Source organism: Stegostoma tigrinum, chromosome 1 (genome assembly GCF_030684315.1).
Source record: "Stegostoma tigrinum isolate sSteTig4 chromosome 1, sSteTig4.hap1, whole genome shotgun sequence".
Lineage (NCBI taxonomy): Eukaryota > Metazoa > Chordata > Chondrichthyes > Orectolobiformes > Stegostomatidae > Stegostoma > Stegostoma tigrinum.
Genome location: NC_081354.1, coordinates 47,001,464 through 47,023,689, shown reverse-complemented (window position 1 = coordinate 47,023,689; position 22,226 = coordinate 47,001,464). Strand labels below are relative to the sequence as shown.

Here is a 22,226-nt window from a genome sequence, read left to right as displayed (position 1 = left end):
GTTTTTCACATTTTTCATTTGTGCATCCTCATTATTTCTTGGGATTAGCTTTGTCAGAGAGTTGAATGTGTTGGCAAGCATCATGGTTGACAATGACAGCCACGAACAGTTAATGACATTTCCTTATTGGAGAGGAAATAATCTGTGTTTATGTTTGGTTTTTACTGAATATTCATGTTAACATCCAGTTTGTACTCACCAGTCTGTGGAGCCTTATTGCATATGCCTTCCCTGATATGTATTATCAGGGAGATTATCCAAGATTACTGTCAGTTTCAAGGGACTGAGTGGCTCGTTCCTAATTCATATTCTTAAATGTTCCTCAGACCACTGAATTTCTGAACTTAGTTGTGTTGAAAGAGGAAAATGCTGAGCTCAGAATAAAAGTTATGAAATTAATTGCTTGTTTGTGCTCACCTAAAAAGAGCTGCCACTCTAATTCCACTTTCCAGCTCTTACCCAAGTGCAGTGAGGCTTTCAGTCTGTACTACATTTTCTGTCAGAGAGTTCCAGATTTAATTAACTATGGGAGAAAATGATCTATCCTCCATTTCCCTCTGATTTTTCTCTCCGTTAAATCTTCCCTCAACCTTCACTGTTCAGAAGAGAACAACCCAGTTTTCCCCCATTGCCTTACAAAAAAATGTCAGTGTTGACAACATCTTGTATATCTCCTCTGTCCCACTTTTGCTGTGATCGCATCCTTTCTGTACTGTGGTCGAACGACAGTTCTTTGCAGTATTTTATAACTTCCCTGCTCTTTATTAGCTAAGGAATAGAATATATCCTGTATGCCCTATAAGCCACCTATCTGCACGATCTCTTTGAGGGAATTGTGGAAATGTATTCCATGATTTCTCTGTTGCTTTACACTTCTCAGTATCTGACCCTTTGTAATCCTTTAACTTTTCTGCCTGTTTTAATTTTACTTGTCATTAGTTTTTCTACTCACATAAGAAGTTCATTGACATCTTCCTGTGATCCAGTTTTACCCTCTTTATAGACCACATGTTTAGTCTTTGTATCATCTGGAAACTTCTTAATCATGCCTCCAACATTTAAATCTAAATTATTGATAAAGAAGACAAATAGCAAGGGACTTAATACTGGTCCACCTGGATTGCCACTGGAAATGGCCATTCAGTCACAAAAGTACACATCATTGCCATTGGGCCAATTTTGCTTCCAAATTTCCGTGTTTCCTTTGTTCCCATGGATTTTTACAAGTACTTTTCCGGCTAATTTGCCAAATGAGATCTTGTCAAAAATCTATCTCACTAAACTTATGTCAGTGGTTCACCCATGTGACAAGTTAGGATAACTAACCTTTAACTACATGGGTTATCCCCTTCTGTCTATTTAAGCAGCAATAACTTAACAATCCTTCAGTCTTTCAGCGCTGTGGCTGTAGTCAGAAAACATTGGAAAATGATAGTCAGAGGCTCTACTATTCCCCAACATCTTTCACTTAATTGCCAAGGATACATTTCATCCACTCCTGGCAATTTGTCTACTTTCAAAGATTCTAAACTCCTCAATGTTTTCTCTCTCGCTATGATTAACCCACCCAATATTTCACACTCGTTCTCTTCAACTGTGATGTCTTGATTTGGTTTGATTTATTTATTGTCACACATGTTTTACCAGTTATTTACTGAGAGAATAAAGCCACAAGGTTCCATACTTTTAAACAAACATGGGGTAAGTCCAAATTAGTGAGCAAACTGCTGTTTTAGAAATCATGAACTGCACATTAAATGGTAGACACAACCAAGACAGGACTTGTGAATGTTCTTCGCAACCCATCCAGACAGTAGTGTTCACTGTCTTAAATTCTGTCTTCCGCATGGGGGATTTCTTTTCACTCCTTTAGAAATATATACCCTCTAGTATCCTTCAACAGCAATTCCAACTCAGCCTGGAAGCTCTCATGTTTCTTCTGTCTGTAAGGAGCAGTCAAGTAATTGGATTCCAGTTTTATTATCCATATGACTGCTTACCTCACAACTGCTCAATCTCTTCTGATACTGCATGCCATTGAGTTTACAGGACTACACCATAGCATCTATTCATTGGTATGATCGCAGTTCTCTAACAGACACTGCTGACAAGCTTTTCTTTTTCCCAGCTGCCAGCTTTACTGAACAGCTGACTTCACTGAGTTAATAACTATGCCTGTGTTTCTCTAAGTGCCAACACATCAACTGCACTATAGCAATTCTGGCTCTAGGACTCCTCTGAACTCAATCTGTGGAGCTAATTGCAGCAGTTCAGCTGCCTGGAGCCACCCCTCCACTTCACTCTTCCAGCCATCTTTTGCACGTGCAGACCTGTACCCTGTGCCACTCTCTGCGCTGAGGCCACAGGCATACCAGAAGCTGTAGCCCTTGTCCCCAAAGATACTCAGCATGAACTCAAGAATACAGTCTTCCTCATACAATGTAATCACTGAAAACATTTCTCTACATGCATCCTAAGAATTCTGCACCCTCTTTACCTTGCATATTGATTTGGATCTAATTAATACTAGGGTAACTGAGATGCCCTAACCTTAGCCACTCAGTATTCCAGCACTTCCAGAAATTTGCCTTACGTATTTGCTGTTCTATCCCCTTCTGATTATTTCAGGATCCGTGGATCATTCCCAGCTGTTTAAATGTCCCTTTTTTCTTCTTCAATTCACAGAACCTTATTTAACAATCCTTCTAAATTCCTCATCAACCTGGTGTATTTGGGGGACAAATTTTGGCTATGATATTAGTAGGCCTCCCTGTTCTTCTTCTGAGTAAAGCTGTGGAATCATTTACAAGACTTAACCAAGAGCTGAGATTTTGGCTTGACATCATGTTGATGGCGTATCCACCATCAGAACTCTCCCTCAATACATTACCAAAGTATCATACTCAAGTTCTGTGGTAGGGTGAAGAACCAATATCCTTCAAACATAGAGATCAGAATGTTCTTAATATAACAATCCTCAAACTCTAAACAGCACCTCATGTTACACTAATGGGAGATTTTCTATTTATTAAATTAGCTTCCTTGAGGTCATCTTCCAAAACAGTATCATTTTAACAGCAAGTCCTAAAATATACACATTTGCTACTCACTTGGAACCAAGTTGACTCTGTTCAAAATAATTTCAACTAAAATTCTTATGACTGTTTCCCAAGAGACTTTGATCTCATCAGTTAATTCTAACTTCCCCCAAATAGTTTCTTTAAAAACATAAAAGAAAACAAATTGTAAGATTACAAGTTAGAAAAGACTTCGGTATGATTCTTTTTGTAACTTATTTGGCAGATAAAAGCCATGGTCTTTATCCCTCAACACAAATGTAATTTCCTTGTCTTACTCCATCCCTTTGTCTGAGCCTGCACCACACTGTTGGCCAACTTTGCATTAAATTTGACTGCAAATCATCTTCCTACCTCACATCTGCACTAACATTGATAGCCATCTATTTTCACCTGTGTAGAATTATCTGACTTGTTTTAGTCTTTGCTTTTGCCTATCTACAGTTGCATCCCTGGGCATACCTTTGTTGCCTTTTGACCTGATCATTCCAGTGCACGTCTGGTTAGCATCACATGTTCTACCATTCATTCAAAGCCCTCCTGTCTATATCCTAACTCAAACCAAGTCCTACTCGTTTATTCCATTCCCCAACCCCAATTTCATGCTCACTGATCTACATTTACTCCTACTCAAGCAACATCTTGACTTTAAAGTTCTCATCCTTGTTGCCAAATCCCTCCATAACCTCTCCCTTCCCAACCCTCCAATAATCAACAGCTGTACAGTCTGAATCTCCAACTTCTTCAGTTGCAGTTCCTTGAGCATTTTCATCACATGCCTTCAACTTCCTAGGCCTAAAGCTCTGATATTTCTTCTCTGAATCTCTCTCTCTGTCTTCCCTCCTTCAAGACATTCCTCAAATCCTACTTCCCCGACCAAGCTTTTGGTCATTTGACTGAAAGTCTCCTTACATGGCTCTCTGTCTAATTATTTTTCAGTCTACTTTCAAAATGCCTTGGGATGCTAAGCTAAAGGCAAGTTGCTGTTACTAAATGCACATTGAAAGAAATTTCTAATATTTTCAGTACCAACTTTCAGAAAGGAAAGTCACCACTGTGGCTGACTGTACTGTAAACAATGTGAACAAACATTGTTTGTGAAATATGGACTAGACTGATTTGCTATTTGGTTCCACTTTTTTTTTTCATTTACAGGCTCTAAAACTCACAAGACAGACAAAGCTTCCTGTATAACGTGAATGGAATATTTATTTTGTATGAATGTACATATACCAGGCAATGAAAAGTATATATAGAACCTCCAGAAAACCATTCAAGTGAAGATTTATGTTTAAGAATTTTGTGTTTGTATCTGTCTTATTTTGTGTATGTTCATGATTAAGTGCCTTAAATGTACAACTGACACTTTTAGGTTAATTTTCCTTATGCAAGAACTATTTGTTGAATAAGAGCAGAGGACTGCAGGGTATTTGAGGTTCATGTCTGATTTTATTTTGGTAACAAAACATACTTGGTAAATCAACACATGGGATATTTTAAAGATTGTGGCATCTAGGTTTGTGAAATGATGTTTAGCTATCAAAAAAATCTTAAAGAAATTCTTTTCATGTTTCTGTCCTATTTTTCTTTAAATGAAATATTGCTATTTTTCTCCCCTTAGGCTTTATGTTTAATGTTATATCATTAGCTGGCCTCATTTTGTGTGAAGTTCACAAAGCTTTTGCCTTTTATCCCATGAGGATACCCCACGGTATGACCAAGTGCTTTTGTGGTGGATAAGGGGCAGAAATTAATGTTGGGGTCTGCTTCCATTAAAACCACATTGTTTGACGCTAATCAAATTGAGGAGTAGTGGATAAGTTTGAAGTAATTTGTTGCTGGATTGAAGATGGGCAAGACAATTGATAGAAGACCTCCAATTAAATTGTATCAGTACACTTCAGCTAGTCAAAATATCATATTTAAAAAGACAAAGTAAATTCCAAATAAATATTATTGTTGAACAGTTATTGAATGTGGCAAATGCTATATTTTTCATTCTATGGTGTAACTCTCAGGAAAATATTTGCTGGAAGCTGTTCTTTGAAATGTATTTTATAATGGTATAACTGAATCTCAAATTCAGTGAATCAAAATTATGGTTTGATGAGCTACAGTAATTTGTAGCTGCAGCCTGCCCAATATCAATCCGTTTGTTATCAGTCATCAGAAATTACCCAAAATTCTGCTCCATATTATTTTACCAAATTAGTATCCAATGAGGACCTGCATCATCTATTCGTACAAACATTTATTTTGACACTGTTGTGCCATCTGTAGTGCAGGTGAAGGTCAATAATGTGTCTATTTTTATATATTACGTATGTATATATGTATACACATGAATTTATAGTGTCTCAGACCAAATTCATGTGACCTTGAATGACATACTGTGAGATTAAAATAAACCCTTCAGTTACATTACTACATTGTATCCTAATAAATTCAATCACAATTCCTTTGGATAGTGTTGAGTTCATTTATTAAATGCAATATAAGGATTTTTTAAAATAATTCTACTATAAATTCTGGAGCATGATCCATGAAATGATGGGACCATTAGTAAAATACATTTATTAATAAAGCATTGTAGATAAAATGCTTACAATGCATCAGGCTTTGCTCTTGTTTAAGTCACTAGTTATGAGGTGCACACTCATTGAACTTATCTGTTTTCATTCTAATTAATCATTTCTTGAATGTTGCTTTTTGCGTGTTTCTGATCAAAATAGCAACGAGTTGAAACATGTGAGCCTTTTCAGAGTTTATGTATGTTTTGCATGTTATTGGTTATGGGTTATTATAATGAATGTGTTTTAATCTGAACAAATGTTTAAATGTAAAACAAAACTGCTGACACTGAAGATCTGAAATAAAAACAGAAATTGTTGGAAAAACTCCATAGATCTGGCAGCATCTGTGAGAGAAAACAGAGTTAACATTTTGAGGCCACTGACACTGACCTGCTGAGTTTCTCCAGAAATTTTTGCTCTTGTTTCAAATGTATAAATGTAAATTATTGTTAGAAGCAGTTTACGTGTTCATTTTACAAGCGTCTTGTTTGTATTTTTGCAAGATACATCAATAAAGAGCCATATAGCACACACGAGCAGGTTGATATTCTGACTTTGTATTTCTTTTGTTGAGACTGACAAATAGATTCATTGGAGTTCCAAAGCCTGCTTAAAAACCAAACATTGGAATAAAATGGATGTTCCTGAGCCACCAAGTGCCAGTCAACATACTAACTGACATTTTTCCCAGGCCAATCTGTATACACCATTCCATTTTTGATAGCAGGCAGGCTCCTAGTGCTTCCACTGCAACCTCAGAGGCAGCAGCTGTAGAGCTTGAGCAGCCCCCAGAGAGAGGTAGAAGACCTAGCTGTGTCTTTAAGGTCTAAAACCTCAGAGTGCTCTCTGAGGAATAAGAAAAAGTTTCAGAATGGAGTAGGCAAGAGGCCGTATGGATCAAAGGGCAGCTCCCAGCAGTTGAACTAATGAGGTCGCATGGGTTGTCTTTTCCCTTGTGGTTTCTTCTTTGAAGGGTGATATCTCCAATTCCCATAGCCCATCAGACTCCTGAAGGGAAGCTGCGTCAAAGTAGCTGTGATCGTGGTCTATAAATTCCCTTTAATTGCCTGCCCAGCTTTTGAAACACCCGAAGGATTTGATTTCTAGATTATCTGCCCATCTCCCAGATTAGTAGCAGGAATGCAGCAAGTGCTATCTCGTTACTGTTGGACCCTCACCACCACCAGGCAAGGAATATTCTGTCATTATTTCACATTTAACGTTTTAGATGGAATTTGTGCTTTTTAACATCTTACCCAGTATTTTTAAGTGAATAGTTAATGAATTAACCTCTACCTTCTCTTCCATTCCAGAACCTTTACTCAGGCTTCTTCCATCACATTAAAACATTTTACTTTATTGATGTGTTTTAAGTAGCTGCCTTAATAGACTAAAGTAATTATTGAAAAATAACTATAGTTGATCAAACAAAAGTGAAATGCTTCAAATGCTGGAAATCTAAAATAAAAATAAGGTATGAGTTAATGAATGAATGAAAGTATATGTTCAGAATGGTGGACATACTCAACAGGTCTGGCAGCATATATGGAGAGAGAAACAGAATTAATAATTCTGGTTTGTGACCTCCATCAAGCTGAGAAAAGGGAAGGTCTGTGATAGGGCAGAGGATAGGTAAGATAAATGACAAAAGGTGAAATGGTAAAGAACTAAAAGGAGTAGTAATGGGACAAGTAATGAACAAGGAATATGTGTGGAAATGAAATGAGTTACAGTGCAGCAATTATCCAAACTCAAAAGGATTAAGAATGAATCCAAAGAAAACAATATCTAGAAAAACAGAAAAAAAAGGGGAAGAGGTTATGGTCTAAAATTGTTGAAGTTGAATGTTGAGTCCTGGGACTGTGAAGTGATCACTTGAAAGCAGTTCCTGCAGCTTGCACTGAGCTCTCTTGGAACATTTAGCAGGACAAGGAAAATGTCAGAGAAGAAGAAAAGTGAACAAGTGAAACAACAGGTTACAGGAAGTTCATGTTAGGTGACTGAGGAAAGGTGTTCAGCAAAAGAGTTACCTGGCCTCCACTTGGCCTCCCCAGGGTTTACATCATAAACAGCCAACCATGTTTACACTGCAACTAAACTGCTCCTTCACTTGTAAGGATTGCTTGGGACCTTGGTCAGTGAGAAGGGAGGAGCTAAAAGAGCAGGTGATGCACTCTTGTACTTGTCTTCCCTTTGCCTGTTTAAAAAAAAATGCCATAGGAACGTGGTGGGTTACTGAGGACTGGACCAGAGTTCACAGAAAGAATGGTCTTTTCAGGATACTGAAAGGAAGATGCAAGGGAAACCCTAAATTTGTTTAGAATGTGCAAAGTGGGGGCTGGAGGTGCGTAAAAGGTAGATTAAAAAGCAGAGCTAAAAGGGCATATGAGTACACTGGCAGGTAAAATAAAGGAAAATTCTAAATTGTTTTACAGGTTACATTAGTCTGCTTTCTCTCCACAGATGGAGTTTCTCGGCACTTTCTGTTTTTGTTTCTGATTTCCAGCATCTCCAGTTCTTTGTTTTGTTTTAATGGCAATGGAATGCTTTCAAGTCAGACAGTTGTCTCCTGGATGTGGACACTACATGCAAACTACAAAGTGAACACATTAAGGGTAAAAAGATAATTAGGGAAACAGTAGGGCCTGTTAAGGACTGCAGTGGTAATTAATACATGGAGCCAAAGGATTTGGATAGGAATTTAAATGAATACTTTGCCTAAACTTTCATTAGTGAGAGGGACTATATTGGCATCAGGGAGAAGGATATGATATGATTAAATAAATTAGCATACTTGGAGAGGTGGTTCTGAGATGCCAGCTTTAAAAGTAGGTAGATTGCCTGGACTGGATGAAAATGTACTTCAGGTTGTTGACTGAGGGAGAAGCTAATAGAGGCACTTGCAAAAATGTTCAATTCCTCTCTGGCTACAGGAGAACTGCCAGAGCATTTAAGGACAGCCAATGTGGTGCAATTATTCAAGAAAGGAGGAACAGATAAACCAAGAAACTACAGGCTGGTCAGACTCACCTTGGTGGTGGGAAAACTATTGGAAACAATTCTGAGGAACAGAATTAACCTGCATCAAGAACAGTCAGTGTGGTTTTGTTAATAAGGCAACACAAAGACTTTGAAGATCATGCTGTAATTTTGTAATACAATGAATCTTTCAGCTGATATGCACCTTACTAGTAATATCCACTACTGTGCTCATGCAGTTATTTTCCCAGAAAGATCTGGCCCAATGTGTTCACTTTGTAGTTTGCATGTAGTGTCCACATCCAGGAGACAACTGTCTGACTTGAAAGCATTCCATTGCCATTAAAACAAAACAAAGAACTGGAGATGCTGGAAATCAGAAACAAAAACAGAAAGTGCTGAGAAACTCCATCTGTGGAGAGAAAGCAGAGTTAACATTTGGTGACCAGTGACCCTTCTTCGTAGCCTGAAGTAGCTAAGTAGATAATAACTCATGCTGATTTAACTTTATTGTCTTCAGTGTACTACACCCAGTCAGCCTAATTCTGTTGCAATTGTTTTGTGAATTGCCAGAGAAAGTTATGTAAATATTCGTCCATATTAAGACTTACTATTTTGGTTACTCAAGCCTTTGTGGACAGCACAGTAGCTCTGTGGTTAGCATTGCTGCCTCATAATGCCAGGGGCCCAGGTTCAATTCCATCCTCAACGACTGTGTGGAGTTTGCACATTCTCCCCATGTCTGCATGGGTTTCCTCTGGGTGCTATGGTTTCCTGCGACAGTCCAATGATGTGCAGGCTAGGTGGATGGCCATGCTAAATTGCCCATTGTGTTCAGTGATGTGTAGATTAGGTGGGTTATAGGATGATGGGTCTGGGTGAAATGCTGAGAGATTCAGTGTGAACTTGTTGGGCTGAAGGGTCTGTTTCCACACGATAGGGATTCTATGATTTTAAAACTTATTCTATCACTTCAGTTGTCTCAAAATCAAAGTTGTTTTTGATATAAAATGAAGTTTGATATCAAAAACTATCAAACCAACAAATTGGAAATACAGCAAACTTTTTATTAACTGGCGCCTATAGGACCAGGAGTGTGCTGGTTATTCGAATATTCCGGATAATCAAGAGGACTATATAATCAATGCAAAAACACACGTGAAGTAACAAAAACATAATGCAGGGTGTATGTACATCACTCATAGTTTATTTACAGCATAAATCAGGTAAATAAAATGCAACTTTGCCTTTAATAAAACTTAGTGGCAGAGAACCTTTTCACTCACACCCACAGCTGATTACTCGGATATTGCAGTAGATTGCAGTTTTTTTTATTCATTCACAGGTTGAGGATGTCACTGGCCAGGCCAACAAAATTGACTCGAAATTGAGTCAACAGTTGATATTTCATGTGGCCATTCAATTGAACAAGTAAACTTGCATTGAGGTAAATAAATTAAAGATCGATAATAATTGGACAGAATAATACAGTAAACTTTGCATTATTTGAGGTATATAAATTGTGTCAGTGTATTGGGTGTACCAATTCATAAGGTGCCAGTTTAAAAAAAAGTTTACTGTACATAACTATAATTAATTGAACAAATGTCCTTCCCAAAATAATACTTTAAAATATCAAGTTGAAATCTTCTTTTCAAAACCATATCAATTATTGTAACATTGAAAATGTAAAATTGTGAACAGTTGTGTAAAATGTATATTTTATAAAGATGCTTTAAAATTTACAAGTAGTTATTCAATATTGTTATTAATAGTAATTCTACTGCATATAGATTGTATTTGAAATTCGCATGTTTATTTAGCCCAACAAATTGTGCATGTATTACAATGTCCTTTTAACTACTGTCAGTCTCTGAGTTCATTTGGTCAGCTTCTAAAGTAAATCATTAGTGTTTAAATCCAGTTTACGTGGAAGTTAATAAAATTAGAGAAGCGCAGAATAATTGGCCAACTAAAACTAATGATTGTTTTTGCAAATCTGATCAGTAACTTGTCTGCTGTATACTTTGTATTTGTTATAATAAGTTGAATCATTGTTTGTTTATGATAAAACATTCTATAGCACATTATTATTTGTGCTCCTTGACTATTTGATTATTCTTACTTCTAAGGAATATAGTATACAATTTTAACCATAGCAAAATATTACATTTCATAAGTTTTGGTTAATTCTGCTCTGAGATCAAATTTTTGGCTGTTAAGTTGCAAATACCTGCATTAAGATTGTAGGAAAAAGTGTATCCAATAATAAAGTATCCACACAAACATGGTTTAACCATTTTGACATTATAAGTCACTGCACATAAGAGGATCTCAACAAATTTAAACTCTGAAATTCCAGATTCTTCATCTGAGTTGTTAAGCCATAGATATTGAGTTCAGGTTCAGTACAAAGCTATGCGGAGCCAACCACTCAGCCAAAGTCAATGATAAAGATGCAGTTTACCTGTCATAGAAATAAAATCACTAAAAATGTTGAACTGCAAGTATACTTTTTAATAGACAGACTAGAGTTAATTACTGATTCTTAATCATATGCAGAACTTAAATTGCATAAACAGAACAACCTATTCACACATATGATGGTAAAGATCGCAAAACTTCCTCAAGAGAGTTGTTTGCAAAAGAACATACACAAAAAATTGTTAATTATCTAATTGAAGAAAATAGGAATTTATACAAGTTCAGCTTTATTTGTAGAATTCAAGGTGCTTTGTGTGCTCAGAATTACATTCCAGTTTCACTATAATGCAAACTTCTGGAGGCAAGCATCTTCCGTATTCTATTGTTAAACAATCAGTTGTGGTCTGGTAACATTGCGAATGCAAATTTTTGTTAACAATGCAATGCAATAAACAGTAATGAACAAGCGAGTTTTGAGAAGATTTGTAGCTTAGGTTGAGGTTCTGGATGTGAGTTTGCTCGCTGAGCTGGAAGGTTAGTTTTCAGACATTTCGTCACCATTCTGGGTAACATCATCAGTGAGCCTCCGACGAAGCGCTGGTGTTATGTCCCGCTTTATCTGGTTAGGTTTCCTTGGGTTGGTGATGTCATGATTGATTGAGAAAAGGAACCGGAAATGACATCACCAATGCTGGAAATGACTTCACCAACCCAAGGAAACCTAAACAGATAAATAGAAAGCAGGACATAACACCAGTGCTTCGTCAGAGATAATGGGAACTGCAGATGCTGGAGATTCCAAGATAATAAAATGTGAGGCTGGATGAACACAGCAGACCAAGCAGCATCTCAGGAGCACAAAAGCTGACGTTTCGGGCCTAGACCCTTCATCAGAGAGGGGGATGGGGGGAGGGAACTGGAATAAATAGGGAGAGAGGGGGAGGCGGACCGAAGATGGAGAGTAAAGAAGATAGGTGGAGAGGGTGTAGGTGGGGAGGTAGGGAGGGGATAGGTCAGTCCAGGGAAGACGGACAGGTCAAGGAGGTGGGATGAGATTAGTAGGTAGCTGGGGGTGCGGCTTGGGGTGGGAGGAAGGGATGGGTGAGAGGAAGAACCGGTTAGGGAGGCAGAGACAGGTTGGACTGGTTTTTGGGAAAGGCTTGGGGACCGCTTTGCAGAACACCTCCGCTCAGTTCGCAACAAACAACTGCACCTCCCAGTCGCAAACCATTTCCACTCCCCCTCCCATTCTCTTGATGACATGTCCATCATGGGCCTCCTGCACTGCCACAATGATGCCACCCGAAGGTTGCAGGAACAGCAACTCATATTCCGCCTGGGAACCCTGCAGCCATATGGTATCAATGTGGACTTCACCAGTTTCAAAATCTCCCCTTCCCCTACTGCATCCCTAAACCAGCCCAGTGCATCCCCTCCCCCCACTGCACCACACAACCAGCCCAGCTCTTCCCCCCCACCCACTGCATCCCAAAACCAGTCCAACCTGTCTCTGCCTCCCTAACCGGTTCTTCCTCTCACCCATCCCTTCCTCCCACCCCAAGCCGCACCCCCAGCTACCTACTAATCTCATCCCACCTCCTTGACCTGTCCGTCTTCCCTGGACTGACCTATCCCCTCCCTACCTCCCCACCTACACCCTCTCCACCTATCTTCTTTACTCTCCATCTTCGGTCCGCCTCCCCCTCTCTCCCTATTTATTCCAGTTCCCTCCCCCCATCCCCCTCTCTGATGAAGGGTCTAGGCCCGAAACGTCAGCTTTTGTGCTCCTGAGATGCTGCTTGGTCTGCTGTGTTCATCCAGCCTCACATTTTATTACCAGTGCTTCGTCGGAGGCTCACTGATGATGTTACCTAGAATGGTGATGAGACGTCTGAAAACTAACCTTTCAGCTCAGTGAGCAAACTCACATCCAGAGTAATGAACAAGTTAAATCATACTTAAGATGTAACTTCCTGTCTAGGCATCAAGTAATCATTTGAACAATTGCATGAAAACAATGTTAATACGATGTATAAGTTTATGATTTAGGAATCGGAAAATAGCTGCACCTTTAAATTGCACACCTCATGAAACAGAAGCTAGTCTTGATGTAAAATTATACTAACTTACACACTACTGGATTTGCTTAAGCTAATACCATAAGCTACTACTACTTCAATTCACACCCAGCTGCTTCACATCAGCATAAAACTGATACAGTCTTGGTCATTTTTAAATACTTTCATACACTGTAAAATGGTATATAGACACGGTTTAGGGCTTGTTTCGTGGTTACAGGTAATATTGAATGGTAACAGGATTCACTGGTGAGGTCTTCTGAAATCAGTTTCCGCTGCTTTTGAGAACTGTAGTAGAAATTCATTGTGCTTACCCATCAACCAGTAGAGCATTGTGTATGGGCCTTACTTTGCAAATTACACCAGAAATGTTCACATTTTAATTCACATTTAAAAGCAAAATCCATTTATCAGAGGTTACAAAAAAATCTTCCAAACAGAACCACGACAGGAAAATTCAAAACTAATTTTAAGAGTTGAAGAAAAGTTTTTAGATCATGTTTGCTAATCGTAAATCTACCCTTCATTTGCTGATGGAAGCCCTTGTTTTCAGGTGAAAAGTGGCAGAACTTTGTTTTTGATATCAAAAAATAGTAACCCCACCTTTTTGCTGCTGATTTGAAGGTGACGATGCCTCTTCAAGCATGATTACATGGGAAGTGTTATTTGTTGGGAATCTAACACGCATAACAATAGTGACAGGATTGTGCCAGTTAACAATAAACAGCAGATCGGTAACTACTGAAGATGTATCCACAGGCAGAATCTTTTTGTCCTCACTCATGGCAAACTTGAAAATTGGAAGGGTATTTACTTAGGTGGAATAATGTTGTACCTGAACCCCACATTCTTTGGCCTCTACCAGAATTAAGTCAGGGGCCAGAAAACCGATAGTCAGACTTCCTGACCAACTGACAATTGTGGCCTTTTGTGGAAAATTAATGACTATGTAAAGTCACTTGTTTTAACTTAGCTGCATACAGGCCTGTTGATATGCAATGTGCATGACAGGTAAAATGGTGTGACCAGCTTGTCATCTCCAGGGGTGAACAGAGGGCTGGGTCTCTCAATCAAAGGTGTGCAGCACTTCACCAAGGCATGACATCAGGATATGGGGATGTGTGTGATTTGACTGAGAGACAACACCCTGTCCTTTCTCCTGACCACTCCTCCCACCTCCCTGCAAAACCCTTCCTAACATCAGTTAGCTTTGGCCTGGTTCACTTCTCAATTCTGGGGATTTTGGTGCCAATTGTTCCGGGAGCAGCCTCACCATTGGATCCCAATTCTAGTGAAAGGCCCATCACAAGCCTTGATGCTGTCTGATTGGCTCACTCAAGTGGGCCTTCCTGAAAAGAGGTAACATGGATCTCTTGCCACTCTCCAGCAGCAAAGAAGATCCCTAACCCCTCAACGAGAGTCTGCACTCTAATACAAATCACTACAAATACAAATGGAACTATTTGGAAGATTACTGGATCAGTGGAGAGACTTTAAAAAGCATTAATATTCCTCTGCACCTTCATCTCCCTGAACCCCTGTTGCAACCTAGGCTGCCTTTATATATGCACTCTTTCAGCCAACAGGCTGGCTTAAATGTTGACTTTGAGTTTGAATACATTTCAAGATATTCACTGGCCTTGCATTAGGGAAAATGTGGAATTGAAAAATGGGTGAAATAAGAGTATTTGCAATCTGTGCATGCAAGAGGACATGTTGGGATTGAGCATACGAAAATTGCAAATCTCTCTTCATTCATGCAGACAGTAATGGAGTTCACAATGTAATACAACAGTGCATTCTAATAAATCTGTGATGTATAATGAATTATAAATCCTTACAAAGGCCAACACAGTTACTTTCCAGCAGTGTTTGATGGCGTGATCACATTGTATTCAGCCTGAACAAGTACAAAGCTATTTTCACGTATCTTTCTGACATGCACCAACTCACCACTCTCTCCCACACTGATGATGCTGCTGTCTGGGTTGCCAAAGGATACCTCTGTATGTTTTCGACAATACTGGGAAAGAAAATGACGTAACCCTACTGCTAATGCCATGCCAAGTACAGCAGAACAGCCAAGTAGCATTGTCAATTGAGGAACGCCCAGTTTTGCTCCTTTAGCAGGGTTATCTTCTTGACTTGTTACACTTTCTTTCTGCGTGGTTTGTGTCACACCGAGGGACACATTTCTGACCACTCTTCCCAAATCAGTTCTGGAACCTGAGTTTTTAACCAAATGCATGAGGTTTACAGAAGCATGATGTGGTGTCGGCTGGTTTTTAGTGATCGTTGGATGTATGTTCATTACATTTGAAAATAATCCAAAGTCTAGAATGGCTTTAGTTCTTGGGTTTTTGGTACCGTCTTTATCCATAGGTGCCCAATCCATTTCCTCACGAGGAGTGATGTCAGAAAACCTAAAGGTAGAATATTGTTGTCCAGAAGTGGCCCAGGTGCTGACCTTTAAAATGAAATGATGACAGGAATTAAATACCACAGCAATGAACTTAATTGTTGCTGAGCTATTGCTTGATGCTTATTATAGAATAATCCGGTAGCAATTCCATCACAATCATTAATGCTTTAAAATTAACACAATTATATTGTAAAACTTAACACTTAATTTGGCATCCACCTTTACATTTACTAACTCCTCCATATTTTAGACTAGCCCAGAAAATGTTGCTACTAAAGATGTATTCAAAGTTTCTGCCATTGTTAGTTCATAAGGAAACACAGCACAAGGCAAGAAGTGAAAGAGCATATGTTCTAATTAGCAACAAGTTGCTAATGATTTGTGTAGCCCTGCTACGTGGCTGAGAAGAACTAAAAACATTGGAACTTCACAGAACTGTCAAGGAACAAAAGGAGGCCATTCAGCCCATTCTGCTCACACTGGCTGTCTAAGCATTTTACTTAATCTCTTACCTTTTCCCCATAACTCTGCACATTGTTTCTATATTATATATATATATATAATACATATATACTTATTCAATGTTGAATGCATCAATTGAACTACAATTCCAGGTAGCAACTTTCAGACCATTACTACCAGCTGTATAAAAAGTTTCTTCTCATATCACATTTGCCTCTTATGTAAAATACTTTAGAACTTTGCCTCTGATTTTTGATCTATTTACAAATGGAAACATTTTCCCCCATGCAAACTGTCCAGACCAGTCATGATTTTGAAACTGCTATAGAGCCTTCTCCATGGAAACCAGTGCCAAGTCTTCTCCAATCTTTCCGCATAACTGGTGTCTCATTTCTGGAACTATTCTCATAAACCTCTTCTGCACTCCCTCCAATGTACTCCCATGTTCCTTTGCCATCAGTTTCACCACTGACATGCACTGCATTCCATGAAATTGCTGAATTAGTGCTATAAATGTCACTTAATTGCAGTAACACACAAAACTGATGTTTGTTGTCCTCTTCCTTGCAACATCCACAGCACCAGTGCACAAAAGGAAGGACATGTGAGGTTAAAAGTCAAACAATGGGACATGTAGTTAACATAACAAGTTCAAAATTGAAGTGATGCGTCAATTTAATAGACTAGAATTCTCAATTGGCAACAATTGCAAATGTTAAAACTACAAAAAAAATCATTTTCAACTCGTTGCAAATGACTTCTCAGAGTTAATTAAGAATCAGCAACAGAAGCTAATAAAATATAGTAAATTAAATATTACTGGAGGGTTTGAGTTATGAGGAGAGGCTGGGTGAAAATTTATTGCCAATGTTAACATGTCAGGTCCAGTGACCCTACCTCAGAACGGACCCGAAACATTAACTCTGATTTTTTCTTAACAGATGCTGCCAGACCTGCTGCACTTTTCCAGCAACTTCTGTTTTTGTTCCTGATTACAGCATCCCCAGTTCTTTCATTTTTTATTTACTGCCAATCCCTAGTTGCCTTTAAAAAGATGGTGCTGAGCTGCTTACTTGAACTGCTGCAGTCTGTGTGCAGTAGGTAAACCCACAATGCCATTAGGAAGGGAGTTCTAGGATTTTGACCCAGCAGCACTGAACGAACAGTGACAAACTTCCAAGTCAGGATGGTAAGAGGTCAAGAGGGGAGCTTTAGGATGTAACTGCTGCCATTGCCTTCCAAGGTAGTAATGGCTGTGAATTTGGAAGCTGCTTTCTAAGGGATCTTGATGAATTTAAGCAGTGCATCTTGTAGATTGCATACGCTGCTTTACTTTTGTGGGGGCTTCTTGATGCCAGACTCAGTCAAATGCAGCCTCAATGTCACTAACACCTGTTCTCTCAAGTTCAGCTCTGTTGTCCATGTTCAAACTGAGGCTGTAGTGAGGTAGGAGCTGAGTGGTCCTGACAGAATCCAAATTGGGTGTCACTGGCTAAGTTATTGCTGAGCAGGTGCTGCTTGATGACACCTTCCATCACTTTACTGATTAGCGAGAGTAGAAGAATGAGGCAACAATTGGCTGGTGTCGCTATGTCTTGCTTGTTGAGTTCAGGACATACCGGAGTAATTTTCCAAGTGGTGTAGATGTACTAGACTAGGGGCAGAGCTAGTGTTAGAGAACAGTTCTTTATTACAATTGAAAAATGTTGCCAGGGCCAATTGCTTTTGCAGAATTCAGTGCTTCCAATTCATATCATGGAGTGAATTGTCAGCTGTGATGCTGAGTACTTCTAAAGGAGGCCAAGATGAATCATCCACTTACCACATCTGGATTATTATGAATGCTCCAGCCTTATCATTTGCAATGATGGGTTAGACTCACCCATGATTGAGGATGGGGTTATTTGTGAACCCCCCTCCTCCAATGTGTTGTTTAATTGTCCACCACCATTTCCAGTGGAATAGGCAGGACTGCAGAGCTTAACAGAGCTGAACTTGAGACAACAGGTGCTAGTGACATTGAGGCTGCATTTGACTGATTCTGATCTCTTGGTTGTGGAATTGCCTAGCTTTGTTTATCATTTAGACTGTTTGTCATACAAGTAATCTTTATTTTGTAGCTTCATCAGGTTGACACCTCATTGTACGTATGCCTGAGGCCGTTCCTGGTTTGCCCTCCTGCAGTTTTTATCGATGCAGGTTTGACGGTAATGGTAGAGTTGGGAATGAGGTCAGTCATGAGCTAACAGATTGTTTTGAGTATAATTCTGCTTTGGTTGATGGCCCACAGCACCTCAAGAATGCCTGGCCTGGAGTTGCTAGATCTGTTTGAAATCTGACCCATTCACACAGTGATAGTTTCACACAGTATGGTGGAAGGTACTCTCAATTTGAAAACAGGGCTTTGTTTCCACAAGGACAGTGCGATAGTTGTTCTTACCAATACTGTCATAGACAGATGCATCTTAAGCAGGCAGATTGATGAGGATGAAATCAAGTATGTTCTTCCATTTTGATGGCTCCTTCATCACTTGGCACAGACCCAGTCTAGCAGCAACATCTAGCATGAACTCAATCACTGGTGATTTTGCCAAGCTACTGTTGGTGATGGATTTTGAAGTACCTCACCCAGAGTGTAGTCTGTGCCTTTGCTCCCTCATTGCTTCCTCAAAATGGTGTTCAACATGAAGGATTACTGATTCAGCAGTTGAGGACAGAGTCGGAAGTCATATGACACTAGGTTACAGTCCAGCAGGTTTATTCAAAATCACAATCTTTTGAAGCACTGCTGCTTCATCAGTTGAAGTCAGCAGCTGAGGGTAAGCAGTATATGGTAATCAGCAGGTGGTTTCCTTGCCCAGGTTTAACCTGATGCCATGTGACTTCATGAGGCCTAGAGCCAATGTTAAGCATTCTCAGGGCAATTCCCTCACAACTGTACACCCTGTACAACCACATCTGCTGGGTCTGCCCTGCCAGTGTGACATTATATATCCAGGGATGGTAATAGTGTCTGGGACTTTGTAAGGTTGCCTGTTGATTGACTAATCTTCTAGACAACTTCCCCAAATTTGGCACCAGACCCCAGATGTCAGTAAAGAGAACTTTGCAGGGTCAACAGGGCTGTGTTTAGCATTCTTGTTTCTGATGCCAAAGTGGTTCTGACAATGGCTGTGGCCAGCAGCTTTAGGCAGCATGGGACATTGTTGTCCAGGAAGTGATTGACCAAGGTGCCCAGCTGATTGGCATTTGATCCAGCAAGCGTTCCTACTGGTTGTGGTAGGGATGTCTCACTTCTAAAGCTGCCCATCCCACGGTTAAACTAAAGAAGAGAAAATCATGGTCTGCTTCCACATCCAAAAGACAATCAATCCAAACCAACATCTCTAGTTGTATTTCTGTTTGCCAATATAGATCTGTACTTGTCCAGAGTACTCATATGATATCACTTACTATGCTTATGATTCATAATTAAGCAATCCAGCAGCCCAAACTTTAGTTCTTTCTGGAAACAATCTATAAAATATACAAAATGCTATGAATATGAAATAACTACTTACATGCACAATATCATTGCAATTCATGCAAGGTTGAAAGGTTAGATGGAAATCACTATTCAGAGTATCTTCACTAGAAGTTGTAAGAAGATAATAATTATTTCATTACAGCAAGTTTAATTCAATATAATTTATTCAATTGTTAGAAGGACATTTCTTCAAAGCATAAAATGGCTAATTTTAAAAACCCTACGTTTGCTCTCTTTAAAGCAAGAATATCTACCTTGATAAGTTATGGCCAGGGAAAAGATTACCTTGTTAAATTATATTATTAACTTACAGTCAATACTTTATATTTTTAAACTAGATATGAAGCTAGAAAAGATGGCTGTCCAAGAGTCACCTGGCCCTTTGTGAATTGAAACCATTCCCCTCTCTCAAAGGGGAACAACAGGAACTTTCCCAGACTGATATCAATCAAGCCCTTTCCCTGAAACCAATCAATTAGGTATGTTGTCTGATTGAATGACTATCTTGAGCCCTCAAGCTGATCAACAAAGGATGTTGGAATCCAAATAAATACCTCCCAACTATTTGGAAAAAGACATTGAGCTTGTAAAGGTCATATCACAGGACAGACATGTGTTCTGTATCTTTTAAAAGAATCTCCTGTTTTGCAAGTTCCAAAGTTGTTGGTCTAGCAGGAAGTATGAGCTAATGGCACAAATAGGTAAATGGTTTTTCTCTAACTGCCATTTGCAACAAGAAGGTTACAAGGTGATCAAGGGTGGGAAATATATATTTCAGAGAGACAGGTGGAATGGATAAGGAAGAGTGATAACCCTGATGGTAAAGGGTGACTTAAAGCAATAGTTAGAAAAGATCTGCCTCAGACGACCATGATTTTGAATCATGGTTGAAATTAGGAATAAAAAAAGTTAGACAACTGCTGGGAGCTGCTTATAGCCCCCTAAGTAGTAGTTATAGACTTGAACAGAGCACCAAACAAAAGGTATTAGAACTTGTAACAAAAGCAATATGATACTTATGGGGTATTTTAATCTCCATTGGGACAATCAAATTGACAGGAGTCCAGAAGATGAGTGTGTAAATTATTTTCATGATGGTTTATTGGAGCAATATGTTGTAAAACTAAGAAGGGGTAAAGCTATCTTAGATCTAGCATTGTGTAATGAAGGCAGAATTAAGTAGCAAAGCAATAGTAACAGATCGTTTGGGAAATAGTGATCACAATACTGTTGAATTCTATGGTAAAATTGAAAGTAATATACTCCAAACAGAAACAACAATCTTAAACAAAGTCAATTACATAGCTATGAGAGTCAATCTGACTCAGGTTAATTGGACAAATGGATTAAAATGTAAATGAGCAGTAGAAAACATTTTAAAGAAATAATTAAAGATGTACAAAGAAGTATATTCCATTGAGAAACAATACAAGGAAAACTCCTCTAACACTCACTCTCAAAATTGAAGATGGTAATACATCAAAGGAAGAGGCTTACAATATTGTCAAATAACAGAAACCAGACTGAGGATTTGGAATGTTTTAGAAAGCAGCAAAAGGCTACAAAATATTGATAAAGTCAGAAAAAGTAGAATACGGAGAAAACTGGCCAGAAATACAAAAGCTGTTATAACCTGTTTTTTATGAGTATATAAAAACCATCATAGCTAAGGTAGAAAATTGGTCCTTTGAAAGCAGAGTCAGGAGAAAATATTGTGGGAATGAGGAAATGACAGACCATCAAAAAAAAATATTGTTTCTGCAATTATATCAGAAGCCACAAGTTTCATTCTGGTATTAGCTAGTAGCCTCAGGATGAAGAGGAGTGAGGCAATTGAGAGGATTAGCATCAAAAAGAAAGGAAAGAAAAGAGAAAAAAAAGGAAAAAATTTATGGGACAAATCCCTGGACCCCACTGGTCTATGCCACAGGGCTCTAGAAGACATAGTTACAGAATAGTGAAAGTATTTACTATGAATTTCAAAAATTCCTTATATTTGAGAATTAGATTAGAAGTTGCCAAATGTCACATTGCTTTTCACGAAAAAAGGTTAAGAGAAAATGAGAAACTACAGTTCAGTTAATCTAACAGCAATTTGGAAATGCTAGAATTAATTATTAGGGGAATTAAAACAATGCACTCAGAAAACCATAGGGTGATTAAAACAAGTTGATACGATTTTACTGAATGAAAATCCTGTTTGACAAATTTGTTGGCATTTTTTTTGCAGATGTTGTAAATCTTGATTTTCAAAAGACATTTAATAAGATCTCATGAACTAAAGCAAATAGCAAGGATTGAGGGTTGGTTAATGACAGAAAACAGAGAGTGGGCATAAATGAGACATTTCAGTATCAATAGGTAGAAAATAGTGAAGTATCACAAGGGTCAGTGGTGGGTTATTTCAATTTCCGGTGATGACTTAGATGAAGTAATAGAGAATAACATATCCAAGTTTGATGATGATACAAAGATTGGTGAAAAGATAAGCTCAGTTGAAATATACAAAGTAGTTACAAAGAGATTTTCGGCAAGTTAAGTGAATGGGCAACAAGTTGGCAGACGGATCTAGAGAAGGATGAAGTTACTCACTTTTGTCAAAAGCATAGGAAAGCAGAAATGCTTTGTCAAAGATAGTAAGAACTGCCAAAGCTGGAGTCAGAGATAAAACAGTGTGGAGTTGGA

At 38.7% G+C, this 22,226-nt stretch overlaps 2 protein-coding genes across 4 annotated transcripts in view; one reads left to right on the top strand and one right to left on the bottom strand.

Moving 5' to 3' along the window:
• slc10a7 (solute carrier family 10 member 7) overlaps positions 1-6,195 on the top strand; it is a 262,492-nt gene extending 256,297 nt beyond the window's left edge. For all 3 annotated transcript variants that reach the window (XM_048530666.2, XM_048530658.2, XM_048530650.2), the window contains one exon: positions 4,233-6,195. In XM_048530666.2, coding sequence (XP_048386623.1) covers positions 4,233-4,271 — 39 coding nt within the window. In that variant the 3' untranslated portion in view covers positions 4,272-6,195. The remainder of the gene's footprint in view (positions 1-4,232) is intronic.
• Positions 6,196-12,952: 6,757 nt separating this feature from the next.
• Positions 12,953-22,226, bottom strand: part of LOC125465333 (reelin domain-containing protein 1-like) — a 39,365-nt gene continuing 30,091 nt past the window's right edge. Inside the window, exons 6-7 of the mRNA XM_048558712.2 lie at positions 19,576-19,645; positions 12,953-15,598 (exon numbers count right to left, since the gene is read on the bottom strand). Coding sequence (XP_048414669.1) covers positions 14,987-15,598; positions 19,576-19,645 — 682 coding nt within the window. The 3' untranslated portion in view covers positions 12,953-14,986. The remainder of the gene's footprint in view (positions 15,599-19,575; positions 19,646-22,226) is intronic.